General features: G+C 42.3%; 1 protein-coding gene across 1 annotated transcript in view; it reads left to right on the top strand.

Moving 5' to 3' along the window:
- GALNT12 (polypeptide N-acetylgalactosaminyltransferase 12) overlaps positions 1-9,736 on the top strand; it is a 45,485-nt gene extending 35,749 nt beyond the window's left edge. The window contains exons 8-10 of the mRNA XM_009885920.1: positions 901-1,014; positions 6,751-6,906; positions 9,599-9,736. Of these exons, the coding sequence (XP_009884222.1) occupies positions 901-1,014; positions 6,751-6,906; positions 9,599-9,736 (408 nt within the window). The remainder of the gene's footprint in view (positions 1-900; positions 1,015-6,750; positions 6,907-9,598) is intronic.
- Positions 9,737-18,404: the final 8,668 nt, after the last annotated feature.

Below are 18,404 nucleotides of genomic sequence, written 5' to 3'. Positions count from 1 at the left end.
TAACTCTTCTGAGATTTACTCTGCTTATTCTTTTTGTCTGTGATATAATTACACTCAGTAACGGGGGCATTCAGCTTGAACCTATGTTTACAGAACCTGTTTTGCTCTGTGTAATTTTAAATTTGGTTAAGTGGCTAATACTAGGAGTCAGTAATTGTTATGGCATTGTTTAACTTATTTTTCAGTTATGTTTTGCCTCCTGAATACTTAAATGCAAATCCTTGTTAGTTAGTGTAATGTTTTTAAAATCAGGTAGCTTAATATTTTAAAATTTAATCTAGAATTTATGTACCCGTTGTGTCAAGAGATCAGCGACACCAGTAATGAACGTTTAATATCACACCTAGTGTCTCTTTCCAAAGATACAGCTTACCTACTTTCATGATTTCTGGTCGTAAAATCTGTCTGCTTGCTCAACCTCAAGAGGTTACTGGATTCCCTTTGAGAACAAATCCTTCTAACATCTCCCTCTTGACAAACTGAGAAAAGTATGTAGTCGTCTTTTTGTAGGAAAATCGGAACAAGGAGATCCTGGGGAGGGGGGAGTTAAAGATGTGGCAGAATCTTTTGTTGTGCATGAGGTACTGGCTTGTGGGGTTTCGTCACAGCTTTTTGTAGTTCCTACCTGCTTCATTTGCAAATACACTGGAACACGGTGTCATTCCCAGGGGAAGCCATCGTGTCTGGCTGCTTCAGTGCCCAAAGTCAAGACAGTCCCAACAGTTTTATTTCACATTAGTCTGAGAGATGTTGCCATTGGATCCGTTTGATCTATTCCAATTAGTTTGAACCAGCTCTGGGGTATAAACCTCACAGCCCAGCAGGATGGGTGTAGAGTGACTACAGCATGTCTTCCTTACTTTAGATTAACACTATAAAATATTATTTTGTTTTGATTAGTTGAAGAATAGAGGGATGGCAAACTTCTGTTTTGATTACAACCCTACAAATGAACACCAGATAACTGGACACAGGGTCATATTGTACCCATGTCATGGCATGGGACAAAATCAGGTAAGATTCATGTTTTATTTTCATTTTGACTAATGCTATGGCTGTAATGTAAAAAGTACATTAAAAAGCGTTACAGTAGGGCTTAGAGAATGTGTTGCCACTGTGAGGTGATCTTATATCTAATTTCCATTCTCACACTGGATGCTGTTAATTTTGATGTCTCTGGAGGTCAGACATAGGGTAAAAGGTGAATGCAAAAGAGAAATGTAGTTCACGGGAAAATAGTTCTTATGAGAAGACATTTTTAAAGTTATCTTTTGTTTAGCTAGCACTAAAAGATTAACCGAATTTACTGCAAAGATATCAAATGACTGGATATCAATGCTCTTAACGTCTCTGCTGATGGTGCGATGCATCTGTGTACCTGTGATAGCAGGCACCGGGCTGAGAGCAGCGGTGCTCTCGGAGCTGTGCAGTGAGTGCTCCCTCTGCTGGCATCTGGGCAGCAGGAGGAAGGAGAAACGGAGAAACTCCCTGAGTGCAATATAAACCGACAAAAGAAAATATGAGGTGACGCAAGAGAATTGCCGAGCCTGAGGAGGGAAGGCCAAACACAGGAAAGAGACGAAACAATATTGGTGAAATGGGCACATGGCATGAAAGGATTGCCACGACCCAGGGAAAGGGGGACAAGGTGACAGAAGGCAGAAGAAGTTTGGGACAGAGGTAGGGCCACAGGTGAGGAGCAGGGCATGTGTGACAGAGGAAGGGAGTAGTTAGGAGCTAGAGGGAAGGAGCATTAAACAAGCAGAACCACCAGAGACCTCTTTAGTGGAAAGGGTCAGGGGGACTGAGCAGTCTAAGCAGAGATACCAGTTGGCAAATGGGGGGATGAGTAGGGGTGACAGGTAAGTAATTGCAAGAGGAAAAAGTGGACAGCAGGAAGAGCTGCAGGCGGGGGACCAGAGGGAGGCTAAAATAAGATAAGATGTAGAAGCACAAGTGAGATGGGAAATGGAAGTCAGGATTGCTGAACTTGCACCTTCTTTTTCTGGCTCGCAAATAGTCGTGAAACTTCCCAGCAGAACACTTCTCTCCATTTCCTTCCCATCCCATCACCCTTTTGACAGTCATTCTTAAAAGGTAACAGGCTGTGGCTGCTGGTGTGAATTCCTTAGCTCAGTTGGCAGGTGACAGTGGCAGGACTGAAACAGTCAAATTTTCCAGACGTACATCCACTGCTGTCAGCTGATGGCACTGATGGTGACAAGGTTGGTCATCCTCTAGTTGTTTCAATGAGAAGGAGAGCAAGGCATTTCATCAGAGTTTCACAGATGTTTGCTGACAACAGGCAGCCCTTAACTTCTGTTTTGTCCTGGGAAGGGAACCTGCCACCCTAATCCCAAGCTCTTCTGCCTGCTCTCCGCCAGTTTGCTCTCATCACTCCACACATTACCGATATACAGCTTTAGCAGCAAACCCTCATTACAAAGCTTCACTCCAGTCCCCTGCCCTGCACCACATGTCACAGACAGCTCTGTTTTCTCCACTCCGTGCTCTTTAACACTTTCTTTTCCATGCTAGCTAGCTCCTGGTCTTTCTCTAACGCCCTTGCTCTGTCTCTCCCCTTGCTTATTCCTCCCACCAGTTACTACCCACACTAAGTCACGTTTTGCTCCTTTTCACATATCTTTCTTCTTTCCTGGATAGCTCCCATTTTTAATCTTCTAGTCTTCTCCTTCTCATCCCTTCCTCCAGTTGCAGAGTTTGTTCCACCATTCATCACTTTCTTCCTTTATAGTACTCCATGCTGCACATTCACACTGCCTCATGGTATAAAGGAATGAAGGTTATTCTCCAGAGTGCAGCTTAGTAAAGTTACTCTGCAAAAACATCTTTATAGGATTTAACATTAATGAAGGTTAGCTTGGTCAGCCATATGTGTCTTACAGTCCAGTACACCCATCATCTGGCAGGATATGCTAGTGGCAGGTGGCTGTTTATGTAGGGGACAACTGCAAAAGCTCTTTTCACTGGAAGCAATTCGCCACTTAAAGTGACCTCTGAATATCTGTGTGCACTGTGCCAAGAGGAGAGAGCTCTGGGCTCTCGATTATTTATAAAATCCAGCACCTGCTCCCATTTTATGTCTCAGTAAGTAAAACCACTCGCAGAAAACTCAGATCCCTGGTAATTTGTCAATAGTTTTCTTTGAAAAAATAGAATTCTTTCCATGGCCTAAGTGAGAGGGTTCCCTAAGTGAGAGGGTTTTGTCCTTTTGAATTGCTTTTGTGGAAGCAGTAAGAAAGCTAACTATGGATTGTTTGAAATCAGCATGTTCGTTATAGCAAGAAAGTGAGGATATGACTGAGGTGATAGGAGCTGAGTGTCTATAGAAGAACAGCAAAAAATACACAAAACACTGTCTTCTCGGTGCTTGGACCTCAGGCTGCTGATGTTTTGTGGAAGTGCCTGCCCCGGTAGGTGAGAATGAAAGGCTTTGAAATTCAACACTGATAAAGCCCATTGTCCTTCTTGGTGTGGCTGGGAAGCGGTACAGAGGGCATCAGCATGTGATAGCAGGAATCCGACCTGATGTGGTAAGAGGATGGGGAACCACTGAGCAGCCTGCTCTGTCTGACAGTGCCCCCCCCCAACATTCCCATTTGCAGCTGATAGATTTGAGGCAAACAGGGAGAGGCAGACAAAGAGCTTAGCAAAGCCCTTGGGGTTTCTGCGAAAGGGGTACCTACCCATCAAGTGCAAACTTCTTCCTGCGTGCAGAAGAGCAGTAGCCAAATGCAGAGAGGGATGAGAGTGTGTTTCAGGGTCTGGAGAGGTAGCCAAAATCTGCCTCCATCCCTGGTACCACAAAGCACTGATGCAGCTGGGGCATATGTCATAGATCACCCAGAAGCGGTAGGCACTGGATAACGGTTTCCCAGTAGCGCTTAAGGGAATCTGCTGGCTCTCTGAAGGAAAGAAATGCAGTAAAGCTACTAGTTACTGGGCCATGGATCTGTTTGAAAATGCTTACTTTCTGCCCACAGAACCCACAGGGCGAGGAAAGAGCACTAAAAACCACTTCACCTTTTGAGGAGGAAGAGATTTCTGTCGTGTATTACCAGAGCTTGAAAAAGCCCGAAGCCTGAAGTATTTATTGCATTGGAAGCGGTATAGGGTAAAGAACTGTATAAAGTTCACTGGGCAAGGAGGCAGGGAATGCTTGGTTGCTAATACTATAATCCAAACCCTTAATGTTATCCAGAAATTAATCATTTCACTTGCTGTCCTCCAAAATCTGGTGCAAGTCCTTGAGAGGTCATGCAGCAAAGGTGTCCGTAGTAAGGACCGCTCTGACCTAGTAGCTGCTCCATCTACTCTTGATTCATCCAATACCATCAGCAGCTTGCAGGCTTTCACTGATACTGAATACAAACTGTTAAAAAAGAGTTATATCTTAAATCCACTAATGAGCAAGGCTCTAAATGTGGTCTTGTAAAAGTGGCAGCTGTAAAAAAGTGTCCATCCAGACACAAACAAGCAGGAGTGAAGCTTTTTCTTTATTCATGAGTCATAGGCTTAAAATGAATGCCCTTCCAGCTCACCGTGGTGCCCAAAGTTGCAGGCTTTCCTGCAGCTGGGAACTAAAGCCTGGAGGCCAGGAAATAGCCTTTATATATTGCAGTAAAAAGTAATAATTAAAAAAAAAATTGGGCCAATATTACCACATTTGACTTTTGGTGATGATGAGACGTTTCTGGCATAAAGCAAAGGCAGTTCAGTCTATGTCACAGGAACAGGTCCCAGCAATAGGTTTCAAGGGGAAGTCAGAGCCTCATGGCTGTTATGTCAGCACGTAGACTTCAAACTTGAAGTTGCTTTCTCAGAACATTTGCTTCCCTTTGCAGCATCACAAATGAATGATGGTAACGGGTTAGTTTGGGGAGGGGAGGGTGTCACTTGCATCACTGCCCAAAAAAAAGCTATGGAGCTTCACCAGCTGATGCAGTGGACAACTTGTGTCCAGTTTTGGGCACCTCAATGCAAGAGAGATAGCAAGGTGCTGGAGTGAGTGCAGAGGAGGGCAACGAAGCTGGTGAAGGGCCTAGTAACCAAATCATATTAAGAGTGGTTGAAGGAGCTGGGACTGTTTCGTTTGAGGAGGAGGAGGCTGAGGGGAAACCTCATCACTCTCTACAACTCTTTGAAAGGACACTGTAGAGAGGTTGGTGCTGGTCTCTTCTCACAGGTAATTAATGACAGAACAAGAGGGAATGGCTTCAAGCTCCAACAGGGTAGATTTAGACTGAACATTAGGAAAGAATTTTTCACAGAAAGAGTGGTTGGGCACTGGAATAGGCTGCCCAGGGAGGTGGTTGAGTCACCATCCCTGGATGTGTTTAAGAGCCGTTTAGATGTGGTGTTGGGGGATATGGTGTAAGGGAGAACTTTGTAGAGTGGGGTAGATGGTTGGACTCGATGATCCCAAGGGTCTCTTCCAACCTAGACAATTCTATGATTCTATGATTGGTCTGTGTACGGCTGCGACAGCCACCTCAGCAGAGAAATTCCTGATTGTGGTAAAAGGAGGAGGGGCAGAGGAGATCTCATGAAACAACTACCATCAGCATAGTCTAGATCAGAGCTCTTACACCTGGAAACGGATGACTGCAGAGTTTGTAATCACATGGTCCTGTTTACATTAAAACTCCATTTCCAGTTTCTCTTTCAAGGGTAATTAGCCTTGGTGGTTTTTAAGGATGGTTTTGTGGTAAGTTCAAGTATATAGAACATTTCTGAATTGCTGCAGGCCCCTTCACAAAGCCTTACAGTGTCTTTCTCCAGGGGTGAAACAAAACAAAGGAGGATTCCTTCTCTCCCTTATCCTTTTATTGCTTTCCACTAATGCAGCTATACTGTTGGTAACAAGCAATTTTCTGATGTGTGTAAAGCTTTCCTCTACCCTACTTGAGTATAATCTAAATCGGATCTAAACACACATCCGTGCACTATAGTAATGTAAATTATTTACGAGTGTGCTAAATACAAACAACTCTCAAACTCTGCTGCTCTTTAATGAAGTCCAAAATTTGGCAAGCGTCCATGATAAATATAAAAATTTTAAGGAAGTCTTCAGCCATGATTGCTACAAAAGCCAAGATGTTTTACAGCATGTTCAGAACACCTCTGTAGAATACTGTACAACAAGCAAAGCCAGTAAATTGTCTTTAATAAAGTTCTGTTCATGTTTAAAAGCAGCTGTAGCTGATTTGCTCTAAATAATATCTTAAAATGTTATATAATAAAATGCTCATCGCCATGCATCCTGAGTACTCTAACTGGAAATGAACCTTGACCAAACTGCATTTGAACTATGCAGTGAGCGACTCCTTAATTAAAAGTAACATTGTTTTGTGACAACTGAATTAAGAAGGCATAATGTCAGACTATAAACTGGTTTCCGTCCTGTTTTTAAGGGTGATCTAGAATGCGAAAGTAGAATATTGCAGTTGAATTTTGTAAGTTCTTTAAAGCTGGAGCGCCTGTTTTCCAGGGCATTTATTCAGCATTTCATATATTTTAAGAGTAAAACAGTGCTGTGGTGAGATCGATTTTCTGTAAAATAGTAAACAAATGGCAGCAGTTAAGGCTCCTTGAGTATTTTTGGCAAGATTTCTCTCCACTTTAATATGTGAACTTAATTATAGTATCTTAGTATATCCTCCACATAAATAATTTCTTGTGTACATATGAAATGACTGTTGTCCTTTGTTTCTTCTCTTGGGTTTGTAGTTTTTCGAGTACACATCCCATAACGAGATACGTTACAACACCCGACAGCCAGAAATCTGTGCAGCAGTTGATTCAGGGACCGACTACTTGACAATGTACTTGTGTCAAGAAAATGTCCACAGTATTCCGGAAAACCAGAAGTTTGTTTTCAGAGAGGTAAGCGTGCCTGCTTGGGTTTGCGTTTGGTTTCCTTGGGAGTGGGTGGAAAGAGAATTATTGAGTTTTTTTTCTTTTTATCTTATTGCCTACACATCATGCAGGCCGCAACATCGGCATGGATCTCTGGGACAAATATGCTATCTTGGCTTTTAATATCTGAACCTAGAGCCAGGGTAGCAGCAGCGCACAGGTGAAGAGGATGCCAGTCACAAAGAACAGGAAGATAAGAGGAAGGAAAGCGGCCTTCTTAACCTCAAAGGAGTTGGGAAGGTTGGCAGAGGTGTCTCTTCGCCCTGTCCACATCTAGTGCTTCCTGTGGGCTGCTCAGTTCTTGCTCACATCTCACCCCAACTGTCTTCTCCTGAGAATGGAGGTGCCTCAGTGTACCCCTTCCCCAGCCAGTCTCATGGCTGGCCTGCTTCTGCTCTCCTTTCATTGATTTCTTTTATTTCCCTGTATTTATACCACCATATATCCCTGATACTTCACATACCACCATTACTTTACGCTCTTCTCTGCTTTCGAGCAGCTGCTTCTCCTCTGCAAACTGTCTCTCGTGACCCTCCCCATGAGCACCAGAAGTGCTCCCGGAGCTTTTCTGCAGTGTAATGTGCAGTTGTGGGATTTGATGCGCCATCAAAAAATACCTTCCGCTCCACTCCTACCCCTACACAGGCCACATCTTACTGGCTGCAGGGACTCAGCAAATCTGTACCTGTCTTCTTCAACCTTAATGCCTACTCCCAAAGGGGAGAAATACCGAGAAGTATGGAGTATATTTAATAAACACAACGTGATCTTAGAAGAGCTTGTGTTTAGTAGTTTTTAATCTCTGAAGGAGTTCCTGGATGCCTGAGAGAAAATAAATTGGATGAAAAATGATGCCCTTGGTCAGGTTCTGGAGTGTTATTATGTGACCTTTTCCCTTAGCCAAATAATATATCAAATGGTTTATTTACATAATGTGTCTGCAAAATGCATCGAAACTCTACAGGTTCCATGGTTGACAAATTTCATACTACCACCAGTGATAGGTGGCAGAATAAATTCTAAAGAAAAATATGAAAACTACGGTCCATTCACTAAATCTAGTCCAGACTGAGGCTCACAGTGATATTACTGAGTAAAACAAACTATGTAAAAGGCTGACTTTATAAATGACGTTTCATTTTTAATGCTGACTTTTAACAAAATTTTTCAAGGTCAAATGCATTAATCCCTAAGATGACATCTATTGAATGACCCTCAGTCACTTCAGGAAATAATTGAGAGAAAACAGTTCTGGAATACATGTTTCCACTGCACTCCCAGCCATTAACTTTTAGCATCTCAAACTTTAGGAATTATTTTAAATCTTCTTTCTTTTCTTGTGATAACTTCCTGCCTGTGTATGATTTGAGCATACTGCTCTGCTCCGATTCTTTTTCTTCTGTGGCATTAAATCAAAATCACCAGTCCCCACCTTTCAAGGCAAGTGATGGGTGAGGTGTCAGTACCACATTTCTCTTGCTTTGTGCAGAGCAGTGTCAGACGCTGGAAAAGCTGTCGTTATAGATGTAGCATAATCAAAGGTTTGAACAGCCTTCCCAGCAGCCTGGCAAGAATTAAGTTCTTACGGGCATGGAGTCAAAAACGAGTGAGGCAGATATTGATTAGTCCACTCAAAAATTTGAATTATCACGACGGAAACAGGAAAGTCATTCAGGAGCTAAGTCTGTCAGCAAGCCGGTGAGCAAGCACACACTGCTGGCATCAGGGGCTGCAGCTCGAGGTGTAATTAGTGCGATGCTCCTGAAGATGGAAGGAACAGACTTTCAAAGGAGTCCGGGTTACGCTCAGAAGCAGGGTGCTGGCTTTTTTCTTTTGAAGCCACCAGAGGCTTTGGAGATGGTTAGGTGTGGGAACGTCACCTGGGCCAAAGGAGGGGTCTCGGAGCAGGGGGTTCTCCACAGCTGGATATGCCGCCTTGTTGCAGCTCGCTATCCTAGTTGACAGCGCTCCCGGATTGGAGTGAGCAACGTGAACTGGAGATGAAATCTTCTTGGAGACTCCCATAATAGGAGGGCCTGAGGCCTCAAAACGTGTTCTTTAGGGAATCTGACTGTGGAGGCCTGTCAGACCTTACACCTCTGAGGCAGATGTGCTGCCCTCCAGCAGAGCAAGCGAGCTTCACACACATCTGCAGGCAAGGGGCACGCTTAGATATTTTTTCCTTTTTTGCTAAAAATATACCCTGTGAAGAAAGGGGAAAATTTTTTTGCTGAAAATATTACCAACATCTACACTTGACTAACACCACTTACATTTTACTTGCAAGATGTGCAGTAAGTTGGTGAATTTGGGCAATGCCTGTACTTGGCTTTGTTTTTCTCTGCCCATATTCTAGTGAAAGGAAGAAGAAAAGGCAGTGGAAGTGAATAAAGTTAGCACATCCTTTACAGGCCTAGATGTCAAGACACAAATCACTTAAAAGCAATGTTCATGTATGTTTAAAAGCAGGGTCTCTGTGATTCTGTGATAAAATTTTGGAGATTCTCAAGTTAGGCATTTTAGCTTCACTGCATGGCCCCGTGAGAAGGATGTGTGTGATATTTATTTGTTATAAATGTCTTCTGTTACTTTTAAAACACAGTGACATGCCTGTAATTTTTAAGACCTGAAAAGCAAAAATTATTTCTGTCTTTTGTAGGACGGTACTTTGTTTCATCTACAAACCCAGAAGTGCGTAGAAGCCCAGTCAAACGCTCACAATGGTAACCCAGCACCATTATTACGACCTTGTACCAACTCGGACTACCAAAAATGGTTCTTCAAAGAAAGAAGTTGATCCAGATGTCATCTACGATATAGCTGAATATGAAGATGTTCTCTTTCTAGTAAGCAGTTAGTCAGCCTTTTGAAAATCACCGAAGTGATATATTTTTGTATGGACAGAACTGTAATCAGTTTACAAGCCTTGAATTTTGTTTTCTGGAGCATTAACAGGCACAAAGCGTTGAGAGCTACATAAGGTGTGTGCTGTGGTTATATCATGCCACAGAATCTGCTCCTCTTCTCTTTATTTGGCAGCTACATAACTGCTTCTGAAGTGTCTTAGGTTCTTTTCACAAGTGACAATATATTTTTTTAATCTGCTGTGTGAAAGTAAGGCAGTCAAAATAATTGCACTAATCTTATCTGCTAATAACTTAAAATGTTTATTTTTCTACTAAAACATTCTGCAGTTGGGCCTTTTAACAGATACTAGTTAATTATTCTTCTCGTCTTTTAAATACCAAGAAGGTAAATGTAGGCCAGATTCTGCCCTACATGACTACCACAAACCCCTCACTGAAGACAGTGTGGATTTGCACATGAAGACAGAGTAGGTCTGCATGGTTTTGCACAAATAACAATCTATACACATACAGATTGCACATGCTTGACAATACTGTACATGAAATGTTGCGACAATTTTAGATGCTCATGGCACTTGACAAATTTCTAATCGTGCTCAAGTCTGGTTTTGGAGTAAAATGGGGATTTTCTCATCTTAAAGATATAAGGCAACAACATTTAAAGGTGATTGCTCTGGGAAAACCTATTTGGATTCACATGGATCTAGTTATGCAGCTGTGTCACAGACTGCATGACTGACTTTAACATTATGTGGATTTTCAACATGCCTCAAACTTACAAGATCAGACCTAGCAACAATTCTTTTGACAAATTTCAAAATTACGGTTAGAAAAAATGAATCGCAGAAATTATATCTTTCATTAAATTGTAAATGTTTAAATGGTTTACATAAAAATTATTATATAAACAAAAATGGGTTTGCAACTAATCAATATGATGCAGCTGACACTCATACAAAAAGAATTGTCTTTCAGATATAACTTGCATTTTGTCTGGAAACTGCTTTTCTGATAAGCTGGTTGTGGAAACACAAAGTCCTGTTGAAAACATGGGGTTTAATCTGCAGTGGTACAAGATGTTTTCTGCTGTGGTGTGTGGGTTCTGCCTTACCCAGCCAGACAAGTAGTGTATATAGCAATGTATTTGGTCATTCACCATCATTGTTACAATGTTGATTAAAAGGGTTTCAGCTCATAAGGAAAGTCTCTTTCTGTATCAGCTGGAGGCATGCTTATGTGTAGAAGCATGAAGATTTCAACCTTTTTCCCTTCAGAAGTCTTGGCATCTGTTTCAATTACTTTTGGATGTATTCTGTTATTTGCCTTTGTTCATGTTTTCTATAAAAAATGTACAGCCTTTTCTTTGAATCCTCATGAGCTCATGCCATTTTGGCATACCTATTTATATGATTAGGGGGTGGGGGGAGAGGTTTCTGCATGTAGGAGATGCATATGTAGGTTCTTCCAAGGTCCTCCTAAACCCATGTAGATAGAATGTTTTTGTGAGCACCTTTAAAGTTTTGTCTCGATGGGCTGGACTGATGAAATTCATGTTAGAATTAATAAAATATTTTGTGATTCTTTATAGTGGGAACAGTCTTTACAACTTTTTTTTTTTTTTTTTTTTTAGGGTCAGTGGTTTTCTTTTAATCATTTCTCTGATCTCTTAGGCTCTGATCTCTGCAGCACTTGGGAGAAGACAACTTTATTTTACGGTCTCTCAAGTTCCTTTTCCTGAACTCAGTAATGCTTCTGTTCACCACCTAGCAGCAGTGGTCAGCACTTTGTGGAGCCACAAATCAAAACTGGGTGGCTGCATGAGAGAACTGTGAGAGCTCCAGCAACACAGCGAGGTTTTTCTGTTCATTTCTGTTTTGCCTTCTTGACCGTTGATTGAATTACATTAGTAAGTTAATGAGAGCTCAGCTATTACAATTGTAGACAAAACTCTCATTGACCTCCACGGTCAATGAGGTTTTCTTCGTTTTGGGACTGCAAGATTTCATCACCAGGTGGTGGTATGCAAGAGAAACTTAGCAATGGGAAATTATTTTCCATACGTCTTCCCACTCTGCACGTGTTTAGAGGGAAGTATTGATGTTTTGGGCTTCTGGCTACACGCAGCTGAGCTCTTTTCTCATATACCAGCAAACCTGTTGGCCCAGGTTGAATATTTGCTGGGCAAACACACTTATGTTGAGTTCAAAAGCAGACATTTGACGTAGCAACATCACCAGCTTGCTCCCCGTGTGTTGGCCTGTTAGTCCATCTACTTACCGTTTTCTCTTTGATATCCTTTTCTTCTTCTCAACTCGCTGGAATTGTATTAATGTCTGCCTTCAGGTTTGGAGGGTGAAGGACTCCATCAAATGTCTGAGTCACAATGCACCGCTCTAAACTTCCTTTTGCGGGAGGTCAGGGCTACCTGCTGAGAAATGGACTGTATACTTCGGGCATCTCCTCAGCAGAGAAGGGGCTGGATGCCTCCCAGAAATGGAAGAATTGGAGGACTTCAGTCGCAAATTGATACTTCATCTGGTTCTGGCCTCCTAGCGCTCTCTTTGAAACAGAGAGAGAGGGGAACACTTTTCACATCATCCAAATCAAGAACCAGTAGGTATCCCCTTTCTTTTAGTATTCATGTTTCTTTTATAGTTAGAGCCGTGTGTTTCTTTTCCCCATTGCCGCTAACTGTGTGAAGCACCCATAAAACCACAACTTGCAACTCAAGCTTGTTGATAACCTTAGATTAAAAGAATGGATACTGGCAGCGCAAACTAGGAAATCTCAAGGGTCCTTCTTCCGTTTTGTACCCTCACTTTGTTTGAAACAAGAAAGGACATTTTTTAAATATAGAGAGATTGACTAAACAAATTGTCCTACGGTGTCATCCCAGTGCACAGTATGTTGTATAAAATTATAGGGTAGAGATGAAGAAATCTGTCTTCCAAATGGACTTTGTTCCTTTCTCATTGCCTAGCTGCAAATACAACCTCTCCCATGTTTACCGCCCTTTTTCAGACATTATACTGGATCAGCGTGTTTCTGTGTTCTCCCAGGTTCCTTCCCTTCCCCTTGTCTGACGTTCCTTCAATGTCCCTAGGTATGGACCATGTTTAGCACAGTTGAGGCACAAAAGACTAAGCCAGGAGAAGTATTTCACAAAACTGAACTGTGCAAAATGTTTTCCCAATTTTCCATATCCTGTGCTGAATACACCTCGTGAGGGGAATAGTAATATGCAAGGAGTCTTTAACCTTTAATAAATTACTTGATGGTATTATCCCCAAAATGAGAATTTGGCGTTGCAAGTACTGGTGGAACTTGCTGATTTTTTGGAATTAAAAACAAAATTGTCATTAAAAAAAATTGTCATTTAAAAAAAAAAATGATTATTTCTTAGTCTTTGTATTCCTTTATAAAAAAAAAAAAAAGCAATCCGGATTGCAGTCTGGTGTCTAATTCTTTATCATATTTCTTTGGACTCATCAGGTAACTATTTTGCCTTTTTTTTCTCTTTTATTCTTCCACTGTTCCCCTTCCATTTAAACATTGTGGGTCTTTGACATGGCCTAGAACTTACTGAGTTTTCATTTCAACAGAAGATGGTATACAAACCTTCCTTCTAAGAAATAAACCACTAAAACCTCTGTATGCGCAGTCTTGACTGAACCTTTATGGCAGAGGTTTGTTAGAGCTCACACAAACACCCTGGAACAACAGTCGTCATTGCATACGGATCGGTCTACGTGAGTTGGAAGCAGGATTTCTTGCTAGCTCTGCTGAAACAAAGACTCAAAACTGCTCAATTTTTGTTATATTTGTAGGAAGTGGTAAGATTTACTGGAAGGGGAAATTCACGTTGGTTGGTAACATCGGGACTGATGGGGTTGCGCTCCCACTCCCTACGTGTGAAAACACGGGCAGTTACACAGTGATACTGCTGGGTTGGTGATTCAAAAGCTGATGTTCTTTGACTTTCATTTGGCTCTCTTAAAGCCTTTAGATTGGGAGATTAATTTGAAGTTGAGCTTTGTTCTGGTACCCTGATATAAAGACGTAGCAGTCAAGGTGTCTAGAGAGCCTATAGGGTTGGGATCACGCAGTGGTATGTGTATGCTTGCAACTGGGGGTGGGGTGGGGGGTTGGCAATGTTTGAGTATAGTTGAGTTTGAGTATAATGCCGTATAGGCTCGTAACAGAGGCAACATTTTGACTGTGCTAGCAAGTTAGCTGAGGTAGGTGGGAGAGTCCTTGGGAGGGAAGAGAGGGCGAGCAGAGCTCCCCCCATTCTGTCGGGGTGCTAGCAGTTGACTGCAGCAGCAATAGCTGGGTTTGAATTAGCGCATTGCAGTGTTCTTCAGCTTCCCGTTTACAGAGGAAAACAATTATGTATGTATATGCAGTACTAAAATTACTATGCCTAGATCAACAGTTTTCAATCTTTTTTTTTTTCAATCCATTACTCACTGGCATTTATATGAATAGACGAAGTCTGTTTAGACCAGTCCTAGTCAGCACCGACAGGAATGACGTGGCTGGAGATGACATACTTTTAGAGGCTTCCAGGATTTCCAAAGGGAATTGGAGACAAAAACAGGGCAGGACCTTCTCAGTGAATTTTCCTAACTCCAAAAGCAAGAAGAAAGAAGACGGAAGATGTGGGAAGTGAGTCACTGGCCTGACAGGTAGCGTGACATGTTTCATGTAGCATCAGACCATCTCCCAGAGTGGGAAAGAAGTTGCAGCAGATGCAGTTTCTTTGTTGGTGGTAATGGAAAAATCAGTTTTCCATGCTCTGAAGGTATTTAACTTGCAGCTGAAGAAAAAGTGGTGAATGGAGTCATACCAGCACAGATACTTGGACCTGAAATTCATGAATTAGGTACTCTGTGATGAGCAAATATAAAGAATACATAAAGAACAAAACTGTTAACTGTGCATACACTGTGAGAAGACTAAGCAATAACTGAGAGAAGTTGGAAATGATCATTAGCAGGAAGATATTTGATGTAACTTTTTACTGAAATACAGTTGAAGGATTCACCTGATTGAAATGCTGAAGTGACTGGGTAATATGCTGGGAAGAAAGTGACATTTGATTTTTGAGCAAAGACAACAGGATTGATAATTCTTGTGAATGGGTATTTTAGCCAGCAAGGAATAAACAGATACAGAGGGTGTCTGGTGTAGACCACCAAATAAGAATATAAAGCCTTTTTGCATAACAGATAAAGGATGTTGTGCTACGTTAGAGGATTTCATCCTAGGGGATGCACTTTACCGATTTCATGGTAGCAAAACATTCTGGGGATTTCTAAGAAGGAAAAAAAAAAAAGGCAGCTGGGCATGTGGTTGTGTCTGACACAATCTTTAATAAGCAGTTTGGTGCAATTCTCCTTTAGGCCTCCTTTTATTTAAAATTGGCTGTTACCTGGGCATCTGTACCACATAAACAAAGGATAGTACCTATGAAAGAAGAAATTTCTTCAGTGCTGAGAATTGGAAAGAAGCAGGGTTTACAAAATATGACTATATGTATACATCATGTTGAAAACTTATATGCGTACAACATGAAAACTTTTGATAGGATCGCAAATGAAATATTTAAAAATGTCAGAAATACAGTTCTGTTAAATCTAAATTTAGCCTCAGCGAATCTATTACACTATTGTCTTTAATTACATGATTTTCTTGCATTATGTTCCCTGTCTTTTTTACAAAAGATGTGGAAACAGTCTTTTTCATGCCTCACTGAGTATACAGGAAGGATTTTGAGAGGCTTATTTTGCCTGATCCTCATTGTTCAATATATGGCCTTATTTACTTCCCCATAATAAATACCTAGCCTGAAAAATAAAGGTTATTTTCTTAGCTTTGTTTTATGGAACTTGAATATTACAGCATCTTAGCACTTCCCAAATATTTATTACTCTATCTTCACAATATGACCACAAAGGAAGAGCGCTCCTGTTTTACTGACAGGGAATGCAGTGACAAAAGGATGAAGGTCAAAAGTACCACGTTATCAAGTAGCGTGGTTTGAAGTGTATCTTTGCTTGCTTTAAATGATACCCAGCAATACGCTGGGCTTCAGCAGGTCAGATACAGGAGCTGGGGTTCATTTGATCAAAGGTCAAATCGGAAACCCGCATACAGATGAACTGTCACCCCAGGGTTCCCGTTACATACAGAATGATGCACAGAATGATGTCTAGAAAGGATCTCCTGCCAAGGGCCCCCAAAATGAGGAAGGTATCACCAGAGACTGCCTCTGAAAAGTCTGCCTTAGCTTTCTGGACAAACAGGGCTAAATCTTGGTTTCCCAGGCCTGCTTTTGGAACTGTTTTTGTATTCCATGGTGAGCCTTAGCTCTGTGACATAGCACTTCCCAGGTGTGTTTCTTTGACGTACCTCCCCAACGTCTGACTTGGCGGCGCACTGCGCGGGCACCACCGGCAGCTGGGCTCTGCCTCCCACGCCAGGGCGAGCCTCCAGCTTTACGCTGAATGGAACTGTGCAATAACTCTTTCCAACCCATGATTGGAAAGAAGAGAGGAGATGCATTTGATCCTTAAAATAAAAAAGGGACATTTGCTGCCGCATCAGTAGCAGACAAGGATGTCAAGCAGTTGCTAATAATATTCAAGGTATCAATTCTCTTGTACCACATAACTTGGACTCAAGCTTTCTTTCAGAAAGACTGAGTTCTCAAAAACTGGGAAATTGCTTAAAAAAAAAAAAAAGCTTAGAAAGCTGATGACATTCCAGAGACTGTGAGTGCGTGTGTTAATATACTGCCAATATTGTAAAATGATAACCAAAGTGATCCAAGTAGCTGTAGTCCTGGTAGCCAAGTACTGGAGAAAAATCACAGAATGATACAAGGAGTGAAGAATGATTTTCTGTAAAACAGATTTTGACAAACGAACTTGGTATCTATTGCAGATGAGGTTGCGAATGGTGAAACATCATTTAGCATATGAAATTCTGATTAAAGATAACATTACACAAAATCAATATGGCACCTATTCCTGTTGGTTTCCTAGGAAAATCTGTTCTCAGCGTCATGATAATCGATTTTCTGGAGGAAAATAAGTTACTGATAAGTTTGCAGGTGACAAACTGCTGGACAGGTCACTTGTACAAATAAAGCACATAGTTTGATTTATCCTCATGCAAGATAAGGTGCACAGGAGCTAAGAAGTAGGTCATGCTTTTAGGGAGAATGGATACAAAACACGGTGTAGGTTATTGCGTAAAGAGGCAGCTCCACAGGGACAACGAACTGGCTGGTTTGCCTACAGGGATTAGTTTTCCCGACCTGCCTGACCCTCAGAAGCGGCTGGTGTGGAGTGAGGTGCTGAGGTTGCTGCTGGTGGCCCAGTGCTGGCAGGCGGCAGAGTCAGAAGGGCCAATTCAGACATGAAGTGGGAAAAGGAGAGGTGCCTTGGAAATGCCTCCAGGAATTATTCTTGAGGTGAGGGAAAGTCAGTCTAATTATTTTACAAAAGCAAAATGCAGTGACTAATTGTAGCCCATGTGCATGGGAGAGGATCACTGATACTACGTCCCCTTCAGCTGATAGAGGCATGCTGAGAAGCAATGACGTGAAGCTGGTATAAGACAAATTGTTACCGAATATGAGATACACCTCCCAGCAAACTAATTAATGATTGCAATGATTTATCAAGAGATGTGGTGGATTCTTCATTACTGATGCCTTTAAGTCAACGCTGCTGGATGCCATTCCAAGGGAAAGGCTGCAAAGCAGCCAGTGTTGCAAGATTATTGGTTGAGGCCTTCTAGCCCAAGGTCAGATCATGACAATCTTAGAATTTATGAATCTGTGAAGATTCTTTCCAATTTATTGCACAGATGCCACCGTCGCGTATGCGATATAAATTAGATGCATTAGGTTGGTTTTCAAAGGTTTGCTGCGACTGACTTCAGGAAAATTACGAATACGTGTCAAAAGTGAGGTGCCCAAGGCAGGGTCAAGCAAAGCTTTGCATTTTGCCAGTAATGCCTTCTGCGTGGGATCCACCTGCCTTTGAGACACAGGCTGAAACCCACGGGTCATCTCAGCAGGTTGTAGATCAGTGCATGACTGTTCGGGGACTCGTCGAGCCACGGGTGAGGGTGGGCAGCGGGAATGTGCTCTCCCGGGGTGCGGCGGGGACACGCTGGGAGCAAAGTGGGAAGCCTGGGTCAGTGGGGGGGATGTGGAGGAAACTCGTGGAAAGGGCTCACCTGCCCCCAGGCTACTCGCAGAGTTGTGGTGACCCTCGGGGGAACCCAAGAGTCCTGTTGCAGCCTCAGGGTTTGGGTTTTTGGTTGTTTGTTTTTTTTTTTTTTGTAGCCACGAGTGGTGCCAGGCTCCAAAAAACCTGTCAATTCTGCAGCGAAAACAGTTAAAAAAAAAATTAAATAAAATAAAATCCCGACTTCTGCGCTTGCAAAACGCCGGACTGCTGCTGCGTGCCGCAGAGTTGCCACGGCCCGGGTTTGCGCGTGTGCGCTGTGTGGGGCTGGCGGAGGTGCCGAGCCGGAGTGGGAGCGTGTTTGCGTGGGCCGCGGGGGCGCGGGGGGGCGCGG

Source organism: Charadrius vociferus, unplaced genomic scaffold (genome assembly GCF_000708025.1).
Source record: "Charadrius vociferus isolate BGI_N301 unplaced genomic scaffold, ASM70802v2 scaffold195, whole genome shotgun sequence".
Lineage (NCBI taxonomy): Eukaryota > Metazoa > Chordata > Aves > Charadriiformes > Charadriidae > Charadrius > Charadrius vociferus.
Note: the sequence above shows the minus strand (reverse complement) of the source record. Positions and strands in the feature narration are given on the sequence as shown.